At 40.4% G+C, this 22,086-nt stretch overlaps 1 protein-coding gene across 1 annotated transcript in view; it reads left to right on the plus strand.

Annotated features, from left to right (window-relative positions):
- The first annotated feature begins 9,933 nt into the window (after nucleotides 1-9,933).
- Nucleotides 9,934-22,086, plus strand: part of serinc4 (serine incorporator 4) — a 28,798-nt gene continuing 16,645 nt past the window's right edge. Inside the window, exons 1-5 of the mRNA XM_078254497.1 lie at nucleotides 9,934-10,295; nucleotides 13,484-13,651; nucleotides 15,497-15,675; nucleotides 19,356-19,435; nucleotides 21,042-21,135. Of these exons, the coding sequence (XP_078110623.1) occupies nucleotides 10,176-10,295; nucleotides 13,484-13,651; nucleotides 15,497-15,675; nucleotides 19,356-19,435; nucleotides 21,042-21,135 (641 nt within the window). The 5' untranslated portion in view covers nucleotides 9,934-10,175. The remainder of the gene's footprint in view (nucleotides 10,296-13,483; nucleotides 13,652-15,496; nucleotides 15,676-19,355; nucleotides 19,436-21,041; nucleotides 21,136-22,086) is intronic.

Raw genomic sequence — 22,086 nt, forward strand, 5'->3', positions numbered from 1 at the left:
ACGATACAAAAACGATCATTCCCTCTAATATCGTGAATCATATCGCAATCGCAATATCAGTTAAAATCATTGCAGTTAGATATTTTCCTCACATCGTGCAGCCCTAGACAGGAGCGTCCACATACTGTACTTTTGGCCATGAAGTGTAAATCCTACAAAAACCAGCCAATAGAAAGAAAATATGGAACACAAATGAAGGAGTTAAACATCAGGATTTGGTGTCAGATCAATAAAAACATGAGCTTCTTTCCATTTTTCCACCAAAGTTCAGCCATTTTTATGATTCTTTTGATAATCTGTCAGCAGTCTAGTACCTCAGAATAGGAGTTTGTGAACTCATTCATGCCACAGTCATGAATTGGAACACTGTGTTTCTTATTGCTTGCATGTACATCATTTACAACACCCATCTTTTTATTCACCTACGTCTAAAACAGGTTTGAAAACACAATGCTGGTCACAAACCGTCGCCCCATTGTTTCGCTCAGAGAGAGAGAGAGTCCTCCATGAGTCGTGAATGGATTGTCCTTTTTTTGTAAACAAGCTTGGATTTCAGCCAAGTGTTGTTGCGCAAGCCTATTGAAAGCATAGATTGAGCACTTTCACTCAAGCGGCTATTTGCATCAGCTTCTTTGCTTTTGTTTGTCCTCGTTGGCACGTCCTCCTCTCCCACAAGGCAGCAGCAATTATCGGAGGGAAGGGGCCCCCAGGAATGCCTCTCGGAGCAACACATGTTTATCACAGGGACTTACTGGAATGCTCCCGCTCATGTTGGAAGGAGTAATACAAAGTGAAATTAAGGATATAATGTAAAACAATTGTTTCTGAACTTGTGGGGGATATCGTTGGTCTTAAAATGTGTATTTCTGGTTGCTTTAAAGTGCCCATATTACCTTTTCTGGGATTTGGGGTGTTATTTTGTGTCTCTGGTGCTTCCACACGCATACAAACTTACATCCATGCTGTTTTGAGTGAGATACGGGTTTCTGTATATAACCTGCCTTCAGTCTCCGGGTGAGCTGTTCAAAATCTGCAGGGCTTTCTACATCACTATACAGAATAGACCAACAAGTACAATTACAGTATAGACAATCAGGTTGACCTGAGACACACAGCCTTCCCCCCCACACACAATGAAGAGCTGGAAATGAGGACAGGAGACACAAACACACAAGAGGCAAAGCTCAAGCACATCATTCACACAGATAGTAGAAAGGAAACAAGTACACACAGAGGTTGAGCTATACAAGAGGAGAGGCTGAAGATCCAGATCCAAAACATCTGGAATGAGGCACAGACAGCCAGGAGAGAGAGAGAGAGAGAGAGAGAGAGAGAGAGAGAGAGAGAGAGAGAGAGATAGAAAAGGTCCCAGGACAGCTGATGGTCACATAGAAGCCTGAGTGAAGAGAGAGGAAAAGGAGGAGAAACTAGGAAGCGAGAGAGGGAGGGAGAGAGGGATGGGCAGGCCGCTGGGATGCTGGGCGATATGGAAAAAAATAAAATATCCCGATATTTTTTACCAAATACATCGATGTCGATATTGCGTCGATATTGTAGGGTCGACTATTGGTGCTTTCACAATATATTTACACAATGAGAGTTTTGATAATGAATCACCAATAATGTGGATACAATGACTAAGTGTATAAAGGCAAATAATAGAACAGTTACAACAGCCTGGTAAGTTCAGAAAATGACATCATTTGCTGTATTACAGTGATGTCATCAAATGACATCACTGTAATACAGCCTTTAAAACCAGGAAAAGACAACAGAGTCAGACTGTCTGATATCAGCAGGAAGGTTATTCCTAAAAACACACAGCATCTTATTCATGCGCACAGTCATTTTCAGAGTGGAAAACTGTTTTAGTGTTTATGACATTTTTCAGGTTTCAAGTTTATTGAATCATATATATATATATATATATATATATCATATATTTAAAAAGCAAACAAGTTTTGCACCAACGTGCTTCACAAAGACAGACATATAAGTTTACAAGCATAAAGAAATATATGTCCAGATGTTGTGGGAATAAAACAAGACGAAAATAGAAAAATAGGCTTGAACACAATTTAAACCTGGGTTAATCCGATAAAAACTGAAAAACAGGTTAAACATTTGATGTATTTTTAAGTGCATGACTCATGAAAATATGACGGTGAAAATACATTTGATTCTTCTTCATATGTGGCAGCCTGGCTTTACATTTGTGTAGTTACTTTGCTTTACATGAACAGAATACGTATGCACCTTTTTAGGTTAAAATGAAGTGGCTGCAGTCTTCCCTCGACAGAACAGAACAGCACAGGTGAAAGAAAGTTTGGTAAAATGAAAATGAAATAATATATGACAGCGTGGTTCTAGCTGTGGGTGATATTTGTCGTGCGTCTTGCTGTGCACATGGCTTTACTCTGCAGCTACTCTGCTACGGTCAGCTCCACAGACTAATAATCCTACAACTATTGATTTGCTCAGAGAGTCTTCATTCACTGGGTTTGTAAAGCCAATCCTCTTAGCCGAGTCTAAACCAAGCCAACCTCTTATTTACCTCTTGTTTGTTACACAGTTCCTAGAAAGTTCCTTAGAAAGTGTGGCTCTTCTGAAGAATTACAGTGCAAGATTTTGGCACAGGTTGCTATTTTCCAACATGCGCGTAAAGACGTTTCGTCCTAAGAACATCATCCTCAGTTTTGGGCAAGTTACTTTAAAAAAGTAATTAGTTACAGTTACTAGTTACTTCTTCCAAAAAGTAACTAAATTAGTTATACAGTTACAAATTATGAAAGTAACTAGTTACTTCAGAAAGTAACTATTGCGTTACTTTTAAGTACATTTTCAAATGCTCAAATGTGACCCCACCTCCACCTACCCCTCTTTAATGGAACTTAAATACATGTGCATGTTCAATTATTTATGATAAATCTGAATATTATAATGAAATGGACACTTAATACAATACATTATTAACAGAAACAATGTACACAAATCTAAACTATTTTAATGTTGCTGTGGGACCAAGTGAGGCTAGCCTCCAATCAAATGCCATGTATGTAGATATTATGTTTATATAGTGGACAAATAACACAACACCTCAACAGGCCACAACTGGGCAAAATGAAATTATGCTTGTTAAGCACTATACCAAAAATAAATAACAAATATATACACTCTTCGTAGTGCAAATAACGTAAGTGGCCTGATGTTTATACTTGTGCGCTGGTGTGTGCGTCGAGCCGGCATGTGTGTGTGTGTGTGTGTGTGTGTGTGTGTGTGTGTGTGTGGGGAGTAGGTGATAGAGCGAGGGAGAAGTGAGAGAGTGACGGCGATTAGCTTCGGAGCGAGTAGCGACTCTAGAGTCATAGTAAGAGAAACAAAGTGTCTCCCCTGTTCTTTCTGACCACGGTGGAAAATCTGTAGCAGGAAAAGTTAACCCTCTCCATACCTGTCTCTCTCTCGTTGACTCTTGTGTTGTTCTTGTGTGTCCGACTATGCGTGCTTTCGAACACCAGCCTAACTCTACCTCTGATTGGCTTACCATGACATTTTACTCAACCTCAGCCAATCGTCAGCATTTATGCACTAACCAAGGAAGAAGAGTAAAAAAAAGTCTTTGCCTCTCGACTCAGACTCAGAGATCTAGTTGGTCTGATGAAAAAACCTGCTTCAAATATAGTAACGCGCTGCATTTTTTGGCAGTAACGGTAACGGAGTTATTAAGATGGGAAGAGTAATCAATTAGATTACTCGTTACTGAAAAAAAGTAACGCCGTTATTTATAACGCCGTTATTCCTATCACTGCTGTTACGCTGCTGACAGGCAGACAGACAGGCAGCGGCCAAATGTAACATGTCGTCGTCACTTCTCTTTGCACTATCATTAGAGCTGTATTTACTTTTCTCTTCTCTATTCTCAATATTATTTTTTTTCATATATTTTAATAATAAAGAATGTATTTTAACAATATTCACAAAATTGTTTGTGGCATTTTTACATTCGTAACATTGTTTCGGGGATTGCTCTCGTTTGGAAATTCCGCCGGTTGTCTCTTTAGCAACTTTAGCGACTCTTTTCGAATGTCCATTTTTGGATGTCCATTACCTTCCACTTTCTTTGTGTTGGCGTTCTAACCTCCAGTGGATTTCTGAGGACTATGGTTAACTGCTCCTCAGATCTCTGCAGGGTAAATCCAGACAGCTAGCTAGACTATCTGTCCAATCGGAGTTTTCTGTTGCACGACTAAAACTACTTTTGAACGTACACGTTCCACCAACACAAGTTCCTTCCTGAGGCTATTTAGCAGCGGCGCCGTGGCTCCACTCGGTGCTTATGCTGCGTTCCAGACACAAGTTTTAGCCTGTAAGTTACGACTTCAAGTCACAACTCACGACTTGGTAGCGTTCCAGGGTTCAGGTTAGGCTACCTAACGTTAACGTTAGCTAGCGGATACCTAATGTTGATGTTAGCTAGCGCTAGCTGATACTAGTGATTTCTAGTCGGCGACATATTTTGGGCTTCATTTAATAAATATAACCTGTAGTAGTACACAATCGTATGTGTATTGTTTTGATTACAATGTGCGGAATTACTTTACGTTGCCTATTTATATCTATTTATTTCTATTTCTCACCGTTAATCACAGGCGTCTGTACAGCATCAACCGGGGTCGCCATTGTTGTTTATGTGTGTGTGACGTCAAAAACTGTAACTGGGAGTACAACGATCTGGTACGAGTTCACGGGTAGTAAGTTACTTGTTTGACTGCCGTTCCAGGGCACTTTCACGGGTAAAAGGTTGTGAAAATACAGGTTACGGGTTGGCTGGAACGCAGCATTAGCACCGTGGCTCTGCTCAGTGCTTAGCACCGCCCATGACGATTGTGATTGATTTAAAGAAATGCCAAAAAAAACCAGAGCACACTTTTCTCCCATCCCAGAATGCTGTGTGGACCCGCCAGACCTTCCTTTGCAGCGCTGTGGAGGAAGGTCTGGCGATGCGAGACTACTTTAAAAGGAACAAACCCATCAACGTTTTATTCAGATTGTTTCCTCAACAGCAGTCTGTAAGGACCATGAGGCTTATGGGTAATGAAATTTAGAATCAGAATCAGGTTAACTGCCAAGTAGGTTTTCACACACAAGGAATTTGTCTCGGTGTATTGGTGCACAAAAATAAACATAGTAAAAAATAATAACTAATTTGTAAAGTTTTATAGCATTGACTGCTGTTTGGAGTTTTTTTTTGTTTTGAGATTAAATGAAGTTGACAGTAGGCCTACGTGTGTGTAGTTTATCGTTTTGCATGACAACAATAAGAATACAGAAAGAAATATTACTTTGAGTTTAAGTTTCAGTTTAGAGAAGTTATCATCTCTCTGAGAAAGAAAAAGACAGCCATTTGTTGCTTCTGATCGGAGATCTGTTGGTGCAGAGGGTTAACTGTTGTGAACCTTCAACCTTGCTGTTAACAGAAGTGAGTAAAGAGGCTGTGCTGCAGAGGACACTCTGCCTTGATCATGTCATCTGGCAGAAACAGCATCTTGTTAGAGATGCAGTTCAGTGACGGATTGTTGTAGCCTAGTTGTTTATTCAGTCATCATAAAACAATAATTATAAACATATCACAGTGTAAACTCAAGCAGTAAAGTGACTGAAAAGACTTAGGCTGAAGCAAAAGCTTATATACGCCTATGTCCTTATTGATTAAATCTACCCATCTCAAAGGTGAGGTAGTATGGAGCCCTTAAAGGGACGTGGGGAATTTTTCTAGCGTAAGATTGGTTTCTCGTGAGCACAAGATACTTTCGTGTGCTAACGAGAAAAGCTTCTTGCGCGCACCAGAAAGAAATCTTGAGAATCTTCGAGAAAAAAAAAATCATAATTCCCCATGTCCCTTTAGGTAGCCTGACGTCGTCATACTCAGATTCTAGTCAGAATATGAGTCTGATACGGCTGTGATTTTGGGGCATGTTTCAACTGAACCAGGAAAGAAAATGCCTCTGCCCTCAATTGGATAGACCTACAACCAATCAGAGCAACGGAGACAGAAGTCACAGAAGCTGAAAGTCAAAGGCAGGCTTCGACAGTGTCCGTGTCGTGCGGATGGGTGTGGCAATGTGTACACATACGTGATCGAGGTTCTCTGTTCCTCTTTTAAAATGAATGCGCTGTAGATATCTTCTATAACAGACGCGATGGCAGAATCTACACATCTCAATTCTCCAGCGGCAGCCATCTTTGTTGTAAACAAATTCAACCCAAGCGCTCGTTGGTGACGTGGTTGATTACGTTACTGTTGATCATCTGTCCATCATCGAATAAAGCCCGCCCTGACAATTTGATTGGTCCGAACAGCTCTGCTTCGAGCATAGTTGCTCCACAACGGATCAAGTCCAGACCCAACTTCCCGACCTCAAATGTTGTGGGAAAGGAAATAAAACAAGATATAAGTAAAGAAACAAAGAAATGAATCACATTTGTAACCCACAAAAAGTGCATTACAAACCATTTTCTTGAAAACTAAAAGAGAGTTGCATATTTTTTATATCGGTATATAATTTGTTAACTAGTCTCCTAAAGAGGCGTGGCTGTGGAGAAACCCACGTGGAGAAACCATAGACTGTAAATATTAATGGACAGAGCATGTGTGACGTCACCCATTGGTTTGTGGAGATCTGCTATGAGTCGTCGAGTTTGCTGTTACGGGCGCAGCCATCCTGGTTGCGGATGTGACGATTTTAGACGAGAGGGAGGAGTGAGGGAGGAGCTTCTTACACTTTACGTTACGTTACACACTTTCACTGGCAATCACATCATAGCCACGCCCTAAAACACCCCCTGCTTTATCGCCAATTCAAAAAATGAACATAATTCTGTGTTGCAGAAGACTTAAAACTAGTGATTGAGACCATAAACTCATTATGAAAATGTTTACTGAGGTAATAAATCAAGTGAGAAGTGGTCACTTTCTCATAGACTTCTACAGAAACCGACCTCCTTTTGCAACCGAACGTGTCGCCCCCTGCTTGAATTCAGATAGAATGCAGGTTTAAGGCACTTCCACATTTGCAGCACTTTGCCGAACCAGATGCGTTGTCCATTAATATTAACAGTCTATGGGAGTAACCCACATGAGACAGATACATGAAACTACTGTGAGTTGGGGCGTCTCGCAGTGGTGTAGTCTAATGTATTGTAGTGGGTATACTGTACTATATATTGGCTGGAATCTGCATTTGGGGGGGGGGGGAGGCATATCATAGTGGGGGGGTCAGGGTGTCCTCCCCCAAGGAAGTTTTGAGCATCAACGACTTCATTTCCTGTATTCGGATACACTTTTATGCACCAATTTACAGGGGAAATACCTTTATTTAGCCTATGTGAAGAAGAAAAACACAGATGAAGATTCAAAATATATCAAAAATATAATGGAAAGTATGTTGTTGCGTGTCATTGGGCATTTTTAAGTGGGTGTATGGAAATCCTGGAGCTTTCTTAGTGGGTATACTGCGTAAAGCTGCGTATCACATAGACTACACCACTGCCGTCTCGGTTCTAAACCGTCTCTGCACATACTAATGTCCTGTCAGTGGCGTGAAGGTTATCCTGACTGAGAGGAGGGCTGAACAACGAAAGGATTATCCCGGCGCTCCGCCCTGCCTGCCTACTAACACAAATCTAATCTGGCTCTATCATCATGCAATCGGTGGCTTTGAACAGCTACCAGACACATCATGTCATTCCACTGCTGCTGCCGGGCCAATCAGAAAACAACCTCTTCTGACTCATAGTCAGTCTTTAACATACTGTACATCCAGCTCCAAACAGCTTTTACACGTTCTTATTTGTACATATTACTTATCTTTTAAAAAAAATCTTTATTTGTATATATTTCTTATCTTTTATATTATACTTGTTTTGTCCTTATTGCACCGTGGGTCGGAGAGAAACGTATTTTCAATTGCTCTGTATGTCTGGCACATATTGCAGAATTGACAATAAAGTTGACTTTACTTCTTTCCAGAAAGTTTTTTTTTAATTCAAATGTCAAGGACATTTCAAATTTACCATACTGCATTGAGTGTTTATTATTACAGAATGTGTAAATGGTGCTGACAATAACTGCAAAACGCCTAAGCCGACAACTACTGATTATCAACGAAGACCAAAATTTGAAAAAGCTGAAGAATCTTTATTACCACCACAATTAAGAAGAAAAAAACCAGAAATTACAGAATGTGTTTTTGTAAAATAATTTAACCTTAAAAGCTTACATCATGGTCTGTTTATTTAATATTATAATTGAAATATCTGACAACTTCTATCTGACATTTCAAAATGTATTCATTCATTTTTATTTGCACAGTAAATGTAAACTGAAAACAGAAACTGCACAGTGTAGCTAGAAAATATGTCGGGATGTGCTAAATCAGACTAAATCAGAAGGCTTTGTGTGTTATTTAAGTACGATTTGAGGTACTTTACTTGAGTATTTCCATTTCATGCTATATTATACTTCCACTTCACTACATTTCAGAGAGAAATATTGTCCTTTTCACTTCACTACATTTATTAAAGAGCTCTACTTACTATACATACGATCAGTTTACAGATTAAACCTCCAAAAGTATATGAAGTAGTTAAAATTAGCTCCACATTGACCAACTACAATATTAGAGTACTGCATACATATTCATACATCATTAATAATGATCCACTGACAGTGGCCACTCTGACTTATGAGTACTTGTACTTTTGATACTTGACATACTTGCTAATATTTGTGTGCTTTTAAGTGAAATTCTGAATGCAGGACTTTCACTTGTAATGGAGTATTTTTATACTGTAGTGTTTCGCTACATTTACATGAGTAAAAACATGATTTGAATTTGTCTTCCACCACTGAAGTCAGACCTATCTATACCTTTGAACAAACAATAAGAATATGAACTACATACCGTATAAAAAGCACACAAGGCTGCATTAAAATGTTAATAAAATAGTACTTCCAAATGCTTTCAAGTAGTTTATCCAAAAAAAAGCAGACCTCTAAATCTAATGGAATAAAGTGAATATTATTAGCAGACCTTGCCTGATAACAGTGGATTAAAAGTGCTTCAAAAATCATTTGAAAGCTAAAATATTAGATGCAACTCAGTCTTTATTCTGCCTGGTGTCTTTTCAACCTTCCATTAGAGTCCCCCAAAAAAATCCATCGGCCTGTCTAATATTAAGCTGTGAGCACATCTACTAATGCACCCTGTGTCCTGTCCGTCCCACACTGTTTCTGGGTCATGATGCAGTCATGATAACTTGATAGGATTATGGAGTTGAATATTTATTGTTTTTCCTACCTGCCCTGGGACTACGGGGGGGAAAGTAGCAATTGTGGCACAACCCCGGTGCAATGCATCTCTCCCTGTTCTTATACAAGGTTAATTGTTAATTGTGCATTGTCCCTGTTTAAATAAGATTACATTACATTACATGGACGTGGCCTCTTTCTGTGAGTGACACACACAGACTTGGACCGGGTCTGGGGGGAGAGAGGGGAGGGGGCGCTGTAGTTACGGGGCTGTGAGGTGTCAGGCATCGGCATCTAGAAATCACACAGAGTTAAGTGTTTAATTTGGTTAGTCTGGATTAATCACCAGTATTGCCCAATCCCATTGTACGGTGGGGTTTGTGCAGCGCTGGGGGAAGGGAAGGGAGGGACAGATGGACTGACACATGGTCCCTGTCCTCCTCCTCCTCCCCAATCCCTCCCCTCCCCTCACAAACTCTTTGCCTAATCTGACGGGGTAGGACGAGGGCAGGATGGGGGAGGGCATCGGGCATTCGCCACCACCTCTCCCTTTTTTCTGGCAGCACCCAACACAGCCGCAGAGTGAAAGCACGTAGGACGTGGGCAAAAAAACAACTTATTCCGCTGCGAGGCTGGACTGAGAGCAAGCGGACCCGGTGCTCATGCTGAGGCTCTCGGCTACAGGAAGCCCAGTCGGACTAGATTTACTGCTAATCTAGAATATCGAGCATGTAGGGACAACCTGCTGGACTACTTTTTCTTGTCATCGTCAGGCCTGTTAGAAGTTGTGTTCTGGCCTCTTGGAGGATGGGAGGATGCCATCTTTACATGTAAGCTGAAAAAAAAAAACTTTTTGTGCTGGAAGTTCATGGCCAAATGTAGAGTCGTCGTGACCGATGAAAAGCAGTTTAGAGGCACAATGTCGGCCTCTCAGGGGATGAACCACAGCGGCGCCTACAACTACTTCCTCAACATGTTGGCCTATCAGGTGAGAGCCGCTGGGCAGCAGCACAGGTGGCAGTCACTGCAGCTGGGGTTTGAAGTTTAGTACTTTAGAATTTTTTTTTTTTTATAACAATACTGGTAAAGGGAATTTATCATTGAAAATGCTACAGAAATATTGTGAGATTTTTCTAATCAAGATATTTATTTGGTATATTCAAATATTGTATTTAAATAAATGCCACAGTGCAAAAATACTCCATTACATGTCTTGCTTTCAAAATAAAAGTAAAGAAGTATTTTCAGAAAAATATACCTAAAGCATCAACAGTTAAAGTACTCGTTATGCAGAATGGCCTTCTTCAGTGTTATTTTCCTACATATTATTGGATCATTATATATATTATTATAATATATATATTATAGCTCGAGGTGGAGATTGTTGTTAAACTATTTAAAATAATGTTTTAAAGTTAAATCTATAACAATGCATCATATTTTATGAAGTGATTATAGATTTTGCATTAATAATCTGAAACTGCAAAGTAACTATAGCTGTGAAATAACTGTAGTGGAGTGAACAATACAGTAGAAGTATAAAATATAGCATAAAAGGGCCGTACTCAAAGTACCTCGTTATAATTTATCATTGGCAAAGGTTGATTTCTGTCACTGTGATTTTGTCTGCAGTTGTGCTGATTTTCGTGTTTTAACTTGAAGGATTCCACGAGTTGGTCAAAAGATCAGGAACATCTGCACAGTCTAATTCAGCAATAAATACTTTCTTTTAAGGTTGTCAACGTAGCAGTTGGTTTTTGTGTCATTCTACTGAATTGAATGATATTGTCAGGTTTTCATGTTATTACGTTTTTTTTTTTTTCAAAGTCTTTATTTAGCCTGCTGCCTTCAAAGTGAATATAGCAGTATTGCATGATTCATATATTGATGATGACTGAGGGATGGTCAGTCTGGATACACTGAGCGTCTACAAACATATTTTTTTCCCAAAGCTACAAAGAGTAAAATCTGTGATGTCAGCATGTGAAACGATGTGCATTAATCTCTGAGCAAGAAAATATAACCCAACAAAAATGTATTGTTGTACTGTAGTATTTCACCTCTTACTTTTAGTCATAGTAAGCGTTCACAAATATAGCTTTATGCATTTGGAGCTCCTGATTAGAGAGTTGTTTGTCTAAAGTTGGTTTGGTTCTGGGGCAGCTGGCATTTAAGTGACTCTAATTTTGCATTGCCAGCCCTTCCTCCACAGCGCTGCGGAGGAAGGTCTGGCGAGTCCACACAGCATTCCGGGATGCGATATTACGAATCCCACTATGGCCACGCCAAGACCCGCCCTTCAATAGCATTTATTGGCCAGGCGTCCATGCTTACGCAAGGTAACGTAACCACATTTGTACAGGTCGTATCCCCTGACCAATCGGCTATCCTAACCTTAACCACTCAAGGTGAAATGCCTAACCCCAACCAATCGAGCTGCTTCGTAGGGCGGGTCTTGGCGTTGCCATAGTGGGATTTGTAATTTTGCTTCCGGGATGGGAGAAAAACGTGCTGTGGCTTATTGGCATTTTTTTAAACCAATCACAATCGCCTTGGGCGGTGCTAAACGCCGGACGGAGCCACGGTGCAGCTGCATCTGGCGGAATTTCCGGCGGCATCGGAGCAACCGCGGAAGGGGAACATCAAGGATATAGATTAAAGTGACTCTGATGATTGACAACTAATGAAAACACTTGTGTAACTAGTGGGAAAAACGTTGCATGGCGAAATACAAATATGCACTGTCTAACAATGTTAATGCAGTGTGAATTTTCCTAGTTGGGAACCTATATTTCTGATTATTCTGACATCACATGGATGCTCGCAATGTTAACGAAAGTTAAAAGTAATTGGTCTATCCGCCCGATGATACGGATCAGCACCAAAATTCATTCCTCGTCCACTGCTACACCCTTCCATGAGTTTCATGAAAATCAGGTCACTAGTTTTTCCTTCAATCCTGCTGATAGACAAACAAACCAACAAACAAATGGACAAACCCATCCAGAAACTAGGGATGGCTCTTTCTCAAAACCCGAAAATCAATAAGGTCCGAGCTTATCGATAGTGCTATTGAGACTAGTGGATCATATAACGTTACGTCTAAAAATAGATAGTCAAAACAGCACAACAGCTAATGGATTGCCATGACATTTGGTTCCGACCTTCACATTCCCCCAGGGTGACTTGTTATAACTTTGGTGATCCTCTGAAGTTTCATCTAGTGCCATCATCACGTCAAAAATTAAGGCTATTCGCATGACCCATTCATACATTTAGCTACGAAAAATAATGCATTATTATTTTTATGTATTCCAAGTATTTATTACGTTACGTACGCCGATGGATGTGTGTGTGTGTGTGTGTGTGTGTGTGCACGTTTTGCCACCTTAGAATTAGTTCAGGATCAGCGGTGCTTAAATCTTGTCATCCACAGCCCTAATTTATCAGTCAGAACCAGCCAGATGATGTTAGTTGGACTCATTAGATTAATCTGAAACCAATCGCCCTGCTGCCAAACACTCTGTCAGTGTAAGTTGTCTGACTGACACAGTGACCTCCAAGTCCTCAGCCAGCTTCAGTTTGAAGTCCTGGACTCAATGCATCCACACATCAATCACATACCGTTCATGTGCTGTTAAAGAACTGCCATGGATACTGCAGGCTGAAACCTAAAATATAAGTTAGTCTCTTCAGTCTCTATAGCGGAGATGAGTGGTTAAAATTAGTTTTGTTAAATATTTTTTAGGTCAACAGTGCAGATAGACAGCAAACCAGAAAGAGAGACATGAACTTTTGTCACAAAGTTCAGAGTTATACAGATGTGAATATAGAGGCAATGTGAACATAATGTACTGCATGCTCAAATACGTCTGCGTACAAACATATATAATACATCCCATGTACACGCATATCAACATCTAAAATCTCTGTCATCATGGCATGCACTTCCAACCACAAAGATTCACACTAACGCAGTTTTCCTGACACAAGGCATTTATCAGTAAAATAAAAAGAATACTTTTCTAATCTTGGCCTCATGGACGTATATGTTTTTTATAACTCCGATCTCCACTCTTCGCCCTTCCTCTTTAGTTGAGGATGCTTCCTGTCAGGTTGTTAGACTGTGTGTTGTGTTTTGTTTGAGATGCTGAGCTGCCTCCATCCTCTCCTCAGATATGCTGTTGCTGTGGACCGGCTCCCTGCTCGCTCTGCTGTGCCTTCTGTCCTCCGGTCAAATCCTCCACCAGCACGCGGATCATGTACACCCTCTTCCACATCATGAGCTGCGCTGTCTCCTGCCTCATGCTGTCCCGCACCGTCTCCGAGCTCGTCAGGGAAAATGTGAGTAAGCTACTGGATCTTATCCTCCATGACACAAATCAAAGAAATCAACTGAAATATAACCATAACTAATGATCCTGGAAAACTGGCAACATACAAAGAGCACTCAATACTGTAATTATTCTGTACAAAAGTACTGACACAAATAAGGGAGCAGAGGCCCTAAAGTTTAGCTCTGCAGTCCTTGCATACCCCAAGAAGGTTTGTGATTGCCTGCAACTCGACAAGTACACCAGAAAACAGAAGGAAGAGGACGACAGACAGCTGAGACACATTTAATAGGTGACAGAGAAAATGCAAATCAGCCATTTCAAGTAGGCGTACATGAAAAAGCCAAAAATCAATGAGTAAAATAAAATAAATCACATTGAGAGTTACTGTAGTGTGACTTTAAGAGAGCAAAGAGCATAGGAGACAGCAGAAGTAAATATGTGACATTTCTTTAATACCTGATATTGTTTTACATTGAGCTCAATTGTGGTTACACATAAGATGTACACCATACAACTGCAACAATTCTCTACTCCATGTTTCCTGTTTCAATCTAGTCCTATTAGCCATCCAATTAAGGGAAACATGCCTAAAAGCGGTCAGTCGACCTTCAATAAGTGTTTACTGGCAACATGGAATGAAAAATTTATTACGGCATGATATTAATGATCACGCATTTTAAAAATGTAAAAATGTATCCAAATATCAATTGAACCACGAATGCTTCTCAAAGTGTATGCCTTGTTTTTGTTGACATACATGAAAGGCCAGAGGTAAGTCAGAGATTTGTTCATTTTTAACAGGGGGGACAGGGGGGGCTCATTTCGTTCACCCGCGACTAGCGAACTGCCTCTGCCACTGTTCTGTAGTTTAGAGCAGGGGTTGGCAACCTTTTTCATATGAAGTGCCCTTTTAAAATGCATCATTTACTGAGCCCGCTCAGGCAGTGCTATTTTTTCCCTTGGCACCTCATTCTGTGAAGAAGGCAACGAGTACTAGCCAATCAGAGGCAGATTAGTCATCACGGAATGTGAATGGGGGGAAAAATCAACCAAACTAGCGTAAATAACAGGCGTTGCTCCTGCCAATGGTTGTGAAAAACTTCAACATTTCCAAAAAACTCTCTTACACACTTACTGCTAGTTTGCCATCGGGCAAGTTATGGGCCTAAGGTTGCTGACCCCTGGTTTAGAGAACATTATAGATACAAGACAGAAGGGTGAGAAAATAATCTGTCTGCTACTTCAGCACCACAGACCATGGATCCATCAAAATATTTTAGAGCCATGGTCGGGGCCATGGATTCTAACTTGCACAAACCTCAGTCAGATAGAGGATCAATGAGTCAGGCGGACTAGACTAATGCACATATTGCAACATATTCAGCTATAAAACCTCTCTGCCCCTGCACTCTCTCTGAAGATGGCAGGTTAACAAGGGGGATGCATTTTGATCATTTTGCTAACAAGAGGGATGAGAAGGGATGGCATCCCTCCTCATCACACCACAAATTGCCGACTGCCAGAGGGCACAAGTAAATATTAATTAAATATTTAAATACTTTAACTGCTGTTTGAAACTGTTAACATGGACAAAAAACCTAATGTCCTTGTCCTTTTGTGGGGGTTTGGAGAATAGTTTAGTCAAGTTCAGTGCCATTTGCTCTTAATGTGAATATTGATATACTTATCTAGGCATTTTAGAGATTAAATCATTTTATCATCATAAAATCTTACCAAAACACCTCAGCATCTTCTGAAATATTCACCCGGACAAAGAGACACGGATACATGGATGCAGTGGCCGATAAAATATGTATGTGTGTGTGTGTGTGTGTGTGTGTGTGTGTTTCAGGTGCCTTTCTTTAACATGGTGTGTGACCAGGCGCATGGCGGGGGCCATTGTGAGATGCTGGTGGGCTACTCAGCGGTATACAGAGTCTGCTTTGGCACTTCCTGTTTCTACCTGATGATGGCGATCTTCCTCATTGACGTGAAGTCAAGTCAGGACTTCAGAGCGCTCATACACAACGGGTCAGTGCTGATGAGTTTACCTCATCAAACATGTTCCTCCTGAAGAAAGTGTATTTTTTTTCCTCATGGCTTTCAGATTTGGGTAATCATTAAAATGGAGTGGATACATTATTAAGGCAAACACTAGACATATATAGGAAATCAGAAAGAAAGATATGAAGGACTGAATATGTCACCTTCTTCCAGTTTCTTTGGATACTTCAAATTCCCAAATCTATGCTCCCCATGCTGGAATAGCAGGATTTTCTGCCATTGAATCAGGCTTTCACTATCTGAAGGGACGTACACACGCATCTGCATTTGTGGCACAGCCAATAGGAATGTCCTCTCTCTGAAATGACCTGTGATTGGCCAAAGTCGAAGTTTCCCGACACAGATTTTATAAAAGCTGGAAACAGAGCCAAGAGGAGCTACCCCAGCTTTAAGACTGGACCTGATCCCATCCAGAAATGTTTCCACTTCTCTTTTGAAATATACCCATCTTTAAACACTTCTCTACTATACTATACTTCATTGCAGTCTTTAAGGACTACGTGTTTTCTCCCTTTGCTAACATGACCAGCCCTCTGGTCTATTTAAAGCTCTTTGTTCTCACACTTTCCAAAGCAGTTGATTAGAGCGGTGACGTATTCCAGATTAGGATTTAACAGATTAGATTGTTGGTCCTCTGAGTCTTACTGTTGCCAAGGTGAAAGGTTTCCGGGCCTGGCAAAGGTTACAGCTCTGAGTGTTCTGTAAGGGGGTCAGGGAGTGACCCAGTGCCTCGCTGAAACCTTGTATGTCCTCTGAAAGACTGGAGAGAGTGACATGGATATGCAGGGATTTAATTAAAGACTCAATCTGTAATTCTTTGATCATAGAAACGATTCACATATATCACTAAGAGTTATACATAATGTAATTCTCAGTTACTATTTAAAAAAAATATAGGATACATACTGTATGAAATTAATAAAGTAAATTAAAATGCAACATTTAGTTATAATAAAATATCCATAAGAGATATGGTTGTTTTTTTGCTGCAGGAGGCAACCTCTTAGTTTCAGTTTTTACTTTGCAGGTTGTACCTTTATAGTGTTACATGCTAATTTTCTGTAGGTTTAGAAATTTAAAAAAACTCTTAGCTGTTATAAAGGCAATTTAATATGGACAAAAATCTGAGGTAATTTTGCAGTGTCACTTTATGAGGTTTTTTAACATTAATATGAATTCCCCCAGCCTGCCTATGGTTCCCCCAGTGGCTAGAAATGGTGATAGGTGTAAACCGAGCCCTGGGTATTCTGCTCTGCCTTTGAGAAAATGAAAGCTCAGATGGGCCGATCTGGAATCTCCTCCTTATGAGGTCATAAGGGGAAAGGTTACCTCCCCTTTCTCTGCTTTGCCCGCCCAGAGAATTTGGCCCGCTGTCAGTACAGTAGATCCTGTAAGATCCGTTTTGCGCACGTGCATAATTCAGCGCATGCGCAGAAACTCAACGTGTTATACGACACTGCCTGATCAGTTCTACCCTTGCGCGAACACCAGAAAACAGCTTTATGCACACATTGGCGTAAGGATGTTTGGACATTTCTGGTTATCAGAAGAAAACATTAGACAGTAACAGTAGACCGTTATGATGGCAGAGATGAAGTTTACAAGGTGTTTGCTGGAGTTGCCTAAAGTATCTGTTAATGATATGCGGAGAGTCGTCCGGCCATCCAGTACAACACCATGTAGCAAATTCAATAAAGGCTTCACATTTTACGTTTCATCATTTCTTTGCAACTTTGAAGGTAATTTGCTAACGCTAGCTAGCCTGAGCTAGAAGCCTTGCTTTGGTGTTTTAAGTCATGACTTTGTCCTGCTTCAGGTTAATCATGCTTTAAATAAAGTTTAAGCATGTGTATACCTCTCACTTAATGTGTTTGTACTTCTATGAAAGTATCAGGTAAAAACATGGCTACAAATGAGATCTCTGGGAGAGACCAGCTAACTCCTAGCAAACTATTACGTAGCTCAATGCTGGACATTTCACCCCAAATTCCGGTCACTTTACTGTATTTGTATTTGTTTAGTATTTGGTTTAGAAGCCTTTATTGGTGATTTTTTACGGTACAAAGTCCTGCTACATACGTACATATATAGCTAGCTATATATGCTCCGCTATGTCGTGTTAGCATGCAGTACTTTCTAACGTCAAAAACACTACACAATCGGACATGTTTCAGCAGGAATTTTATTGGGGAGAATTTAACAACATTGCCAGCTAAGATGACATGTTTATTGCCGTTAGCATGTAGCTACTATAGTGGTATACTGTAGTGGTGGCTGGAAGAGCTGTCAACCCGTCTTCAAAAGGACACTTATGTACGTTTACACTTCATCGCATTAATAATAGACAGTCTATGGTTATTAGTCAAGACGAAGTATTAAAAGTAAAAACATTAACATAAACAATACAATAACGACGTTGCGACACGGTTTTGGATCAGTGACAAGTCTCGATTGTTTGTAGCTATGACTATTGTATAATAAAGATTTAATAAAAAAAGTTGTGATATTTGGTTGTAAAGTGTTTCAACGCATGAGTGGTACAAATCGCACAGGGACATTGTTAGTTTTCTACTACGTAATTATGCGCATGCGCAGAACGGACCTTACAGGTGGTACGGATACTGACGGTACTGACACCCGCCCATGAGAAAGAGAAAGACATCATGGCTTGAAAACAAGCAGTTGGTCAAGGCCACACCCCCACTCTCCACCTTGCCCCCCCTCTCTCCTCCTCAATAGCATTTAAAGCTGCAGACACAGAAATGGCACATCCTAAGGAAAGCTTGTGGGACTGGCTCTAGTGGCTGTAATTCTGCACCAAGGCTGAATTTCGGGAAATATACTTCTGATACAGTATTAGGGGACCACTAAGGCCTACATAAAAGAGACTTCAGAGACAGTATTAGGGGACCACTAAGGCCTATATAAAAGAGACTTCAGATACAGTATTAGGGGACCACTAAGACCTATATAAAAGAGACTTCAGATACAGTATTAGGGGACCACTAAGGCCTATATAAAAGAGACTTCAGATACAGTATTAGGGGACCACTAAGGCCTACATAAAAGAGACTTCAGAGACAGTATTAGGGGACCACTAAGGCCTACATAAAAGAGACTTCAGAGACAGTATTAGGGGACCACTAAGGCCTACATAAAAGAGACTTCAGAGACAGTATTAGGGGACCACTAAGGCCTATATAAAAGATACTTCAGATACAGTATTAGGGGACCACTAAGGCCTATATAAAAGAGATTTCAGATACAGTATTAGGGGACCACTAAGGTCTATATAAAAGAGACTTCAGATACAGTATTAGGGGACCACTAAGGTCTATATAAAAGAGACTTCAGATACAGTATTAGGGGGACCACTAAGGCCTATATAAAAGAGACTTTCAGATACAGTATTAGGGGACCACTAAGGTCTATATAAAAGAGACTTCAGATACAGTATTAGGGGACCACTAAGGTCTATATAAAAGAGACTTCAGATACAGTATTAGGGGACCACTAAGGCCTATATAAAAGCATCCAAAAAGCAGCATGTCATAGGACCTTTAAAGTAGGTAAGTATTTATTTATTTTTACCATCAATTAAATGTAACTGTTATTTGTGTGTTGTGTCTCCGTGTGTCCACCTGCAGCTTCTGGTTCCTGAAGTTCATCACTCTGTTGGCGATGTGCACCGCTGCCTTCTTCATCCCAACAGAGTCCTTCCTGCATGGTGAGACTCTGAGCTGACGCTGTTTTCTGAAAATAAACCCACACTGAGAATTACAGTTTTTCTCAATTGCTAAAACACATTTTTTGAAAATTGCTCCATTTTCTGAAAACATTAAACACAAAACCTCATCTTCAAGCACTATTTACAAAACCTCTGACTCCTCTCGCAAAATGAAACTTTCACCTCAAAACAGTTTTACCTGTGTTCAAAATCAAACACTGCTCTCAAATCATAAACAAAGTGATCAAAACGATATACACTATCAAACAGTCAGTAAACAATACACCAAAAAAATAGAAAACACATTGTTCAAAACATATAGTTATCAGGGAGAAGTATATTTTTAATCTCAAAACAAATTTCATATTTTTCCGTCATTGTCTTTAGACGAACAAAAACATGTTCTATCATAGTAGCTCAAATCTGATCAGAAATGACTACTCTGCTTTGCTCTTTGCAATTGTTTTTGTCCTTCCTCCTCCTCGTACCCCTATTTTTACAGTAATGTACCCTGCATCTCACAAACTTGTCCTTTGTCTCTGTGATACTGTAATTCTTGTTCTTTGTTGATATGAACCTGAAACCAGTCAAAATCTATTGAACAGTCAGTACTCTTGGAAAGCACAATGCTTTACTGTACAGTATACAGCCTACAATGCACTGTACTACAGTATACAATACTAAAAGGGACAAAACTCAAAGGAGTAAACATGTGATCAATGTGCTTCTTCTTGTCTTTGGGCTGGGTCAGGCCAGAGCACTTCGTCGACATCACAAGCAATATTGTCCCTCTTGAGACAACGGGGGAAGAAGCCTCTTGTGTGCCGTATCCAGCCCTGACACCTCGCATACGCACTCGTCCTCGTCCTCTCACATCGTTTCATCTATCCATTCTCAGACTTTCTCCTTCCCACCTTCACCAACCTGTTTGCTCTCTGAACTGGCTTATATTGGTTGTGTCACATCATTTGAAACAAGTGAAATCAATTTTGAGTGGTTGTGTTCAATCAATGACTGACAATGTGTTCTCTATTTGTATTTGATTGTTGCCACTTGTGTTTACCAGTATGGATGACAGGTGCATTAGAGTGCAGAATGTGTTTTGAGAATGAGAATGTCTTTAGAGTTTTGCTGAAAAGTCTAAGTGAGATCTGCACATTGTGTTTTACCGTGTGGAATGATTTAAGGTATTGACAACAGACTGCAAAATTAGCTAAATGAGTTCAGGCAACTGAGAACTTTGTTCAGCCAATGGGTTGTAGTGTTTTAGCAATTGAGGAAAAACTGTAATTTGATGATGAAAATGATGCGTTTCAGTGCACCTCTCGCTGAGTCCTGCTAGAGGGCAGCAGAGACCCGCTCCTGAACACACCACTCTTCAGGTCGACTCACCGCTGTGAATTATTGCACCATAAATCTCCGCGGCTTGATTTCACTTTGTTTGGGAACAATAAAACTGAAGCTGATACACGGCTGAGATCAGAGCTAATTTATGATTCACAGCTTGTTCTTTTTCTTTTTTTCTTTTGATCCTTCTCTCCGTTTCCTCTCCCTCTCTCGCTTCCCTGAAATAAATCAAAAATGTTTTTCTCTCCCTGTCTCTCAGCTTGGCATTACGTTGGTGTGGTGGGAGGATTTGCCTTCATCCTCATCCAACTCACCCTCATCACAGCTTTTGCGCACACCTGGAACAAGAACTGGTGAGTAAGAGGGTCATATCAATAAAATATTATATTAATGTATATGTAATCTTTTTATTGTGATAGGGATATAAATCATGACATAGGATAGACTGTAGCTCAGGACATTTCTGAAATGTGTGAGAGCAAGTTGTCGATTGATGAAATACCCATATGTGAACTATATGACCAAATGACGTGGACACACCTGTCCAGATATGTTTGGTCTATGGCTGTTTGTGCTTGTTTGGTCTTGGCTAAAGATAATGGAACTATGTGCAGCATGTCGTGCCCCTGTGCACAAAGCCAGCTCCATAAAGAAACGGTTTTCCCAATTTGGTTTGGAAGAATTTGACTGAGCCCTGACCTCAACCCCATCCAACACCTTTCGGGATGAACTGGAATGAGCCAGACCTTATCACCCAACATCAGTGTTTGACCTCACTGATGCTCTTGTGTCTGAATGAGAACAAATCCCTGCAGCAGTTTCAACATCTGGTGGAAAGCCTGCAACCAGAAGAGTGGAGGCTGTTGATTCACGCTCATAGTTTTGGAATGAGATGTCGTCTAACCACATATGGGTGGAATGTTTCGGGTGTCCACATACCTTTGACCTTATAATGTACCTGACTCCATCACGTTGCTGCAAACATGTTGCTCATTGATAGAAGAAGAAAAAATACATTTCCTCCACAAAATGATTTTTTTCAGACTTTATTCTTTCCCCCCCAGTGTGAGTTATTGGATATTCTTCTGCCCTCAAACCCACAACATTGCTTGTGGGAATTTGACATATTTTAGATACATGGTTCAACAGGACAGAAATAATATGGTCTCTCACCTCCTTACAGTATATAATCTTTACATATACATACAGACTCCAGCCTGGTTCACATCTGGAGAAGAGAGTCGCTCTTCTACACTGGTGATGATGGATTAATCTTGTGTCCAGCAGAACTACAGTAACCCCTC

Source organism: Sander vitreus, chromosome 1 (genome assembly GCF_031162955.1).
Source record: "Sander vitreus isolate 19-12246 chromosome 1, sanVit1, whole genome shotgun sequence".
NCBI lineage: Eukaryota > Metazoa > Chordata > Actinopteri > Perciformes > Percidae > Sander > Sander vitreus.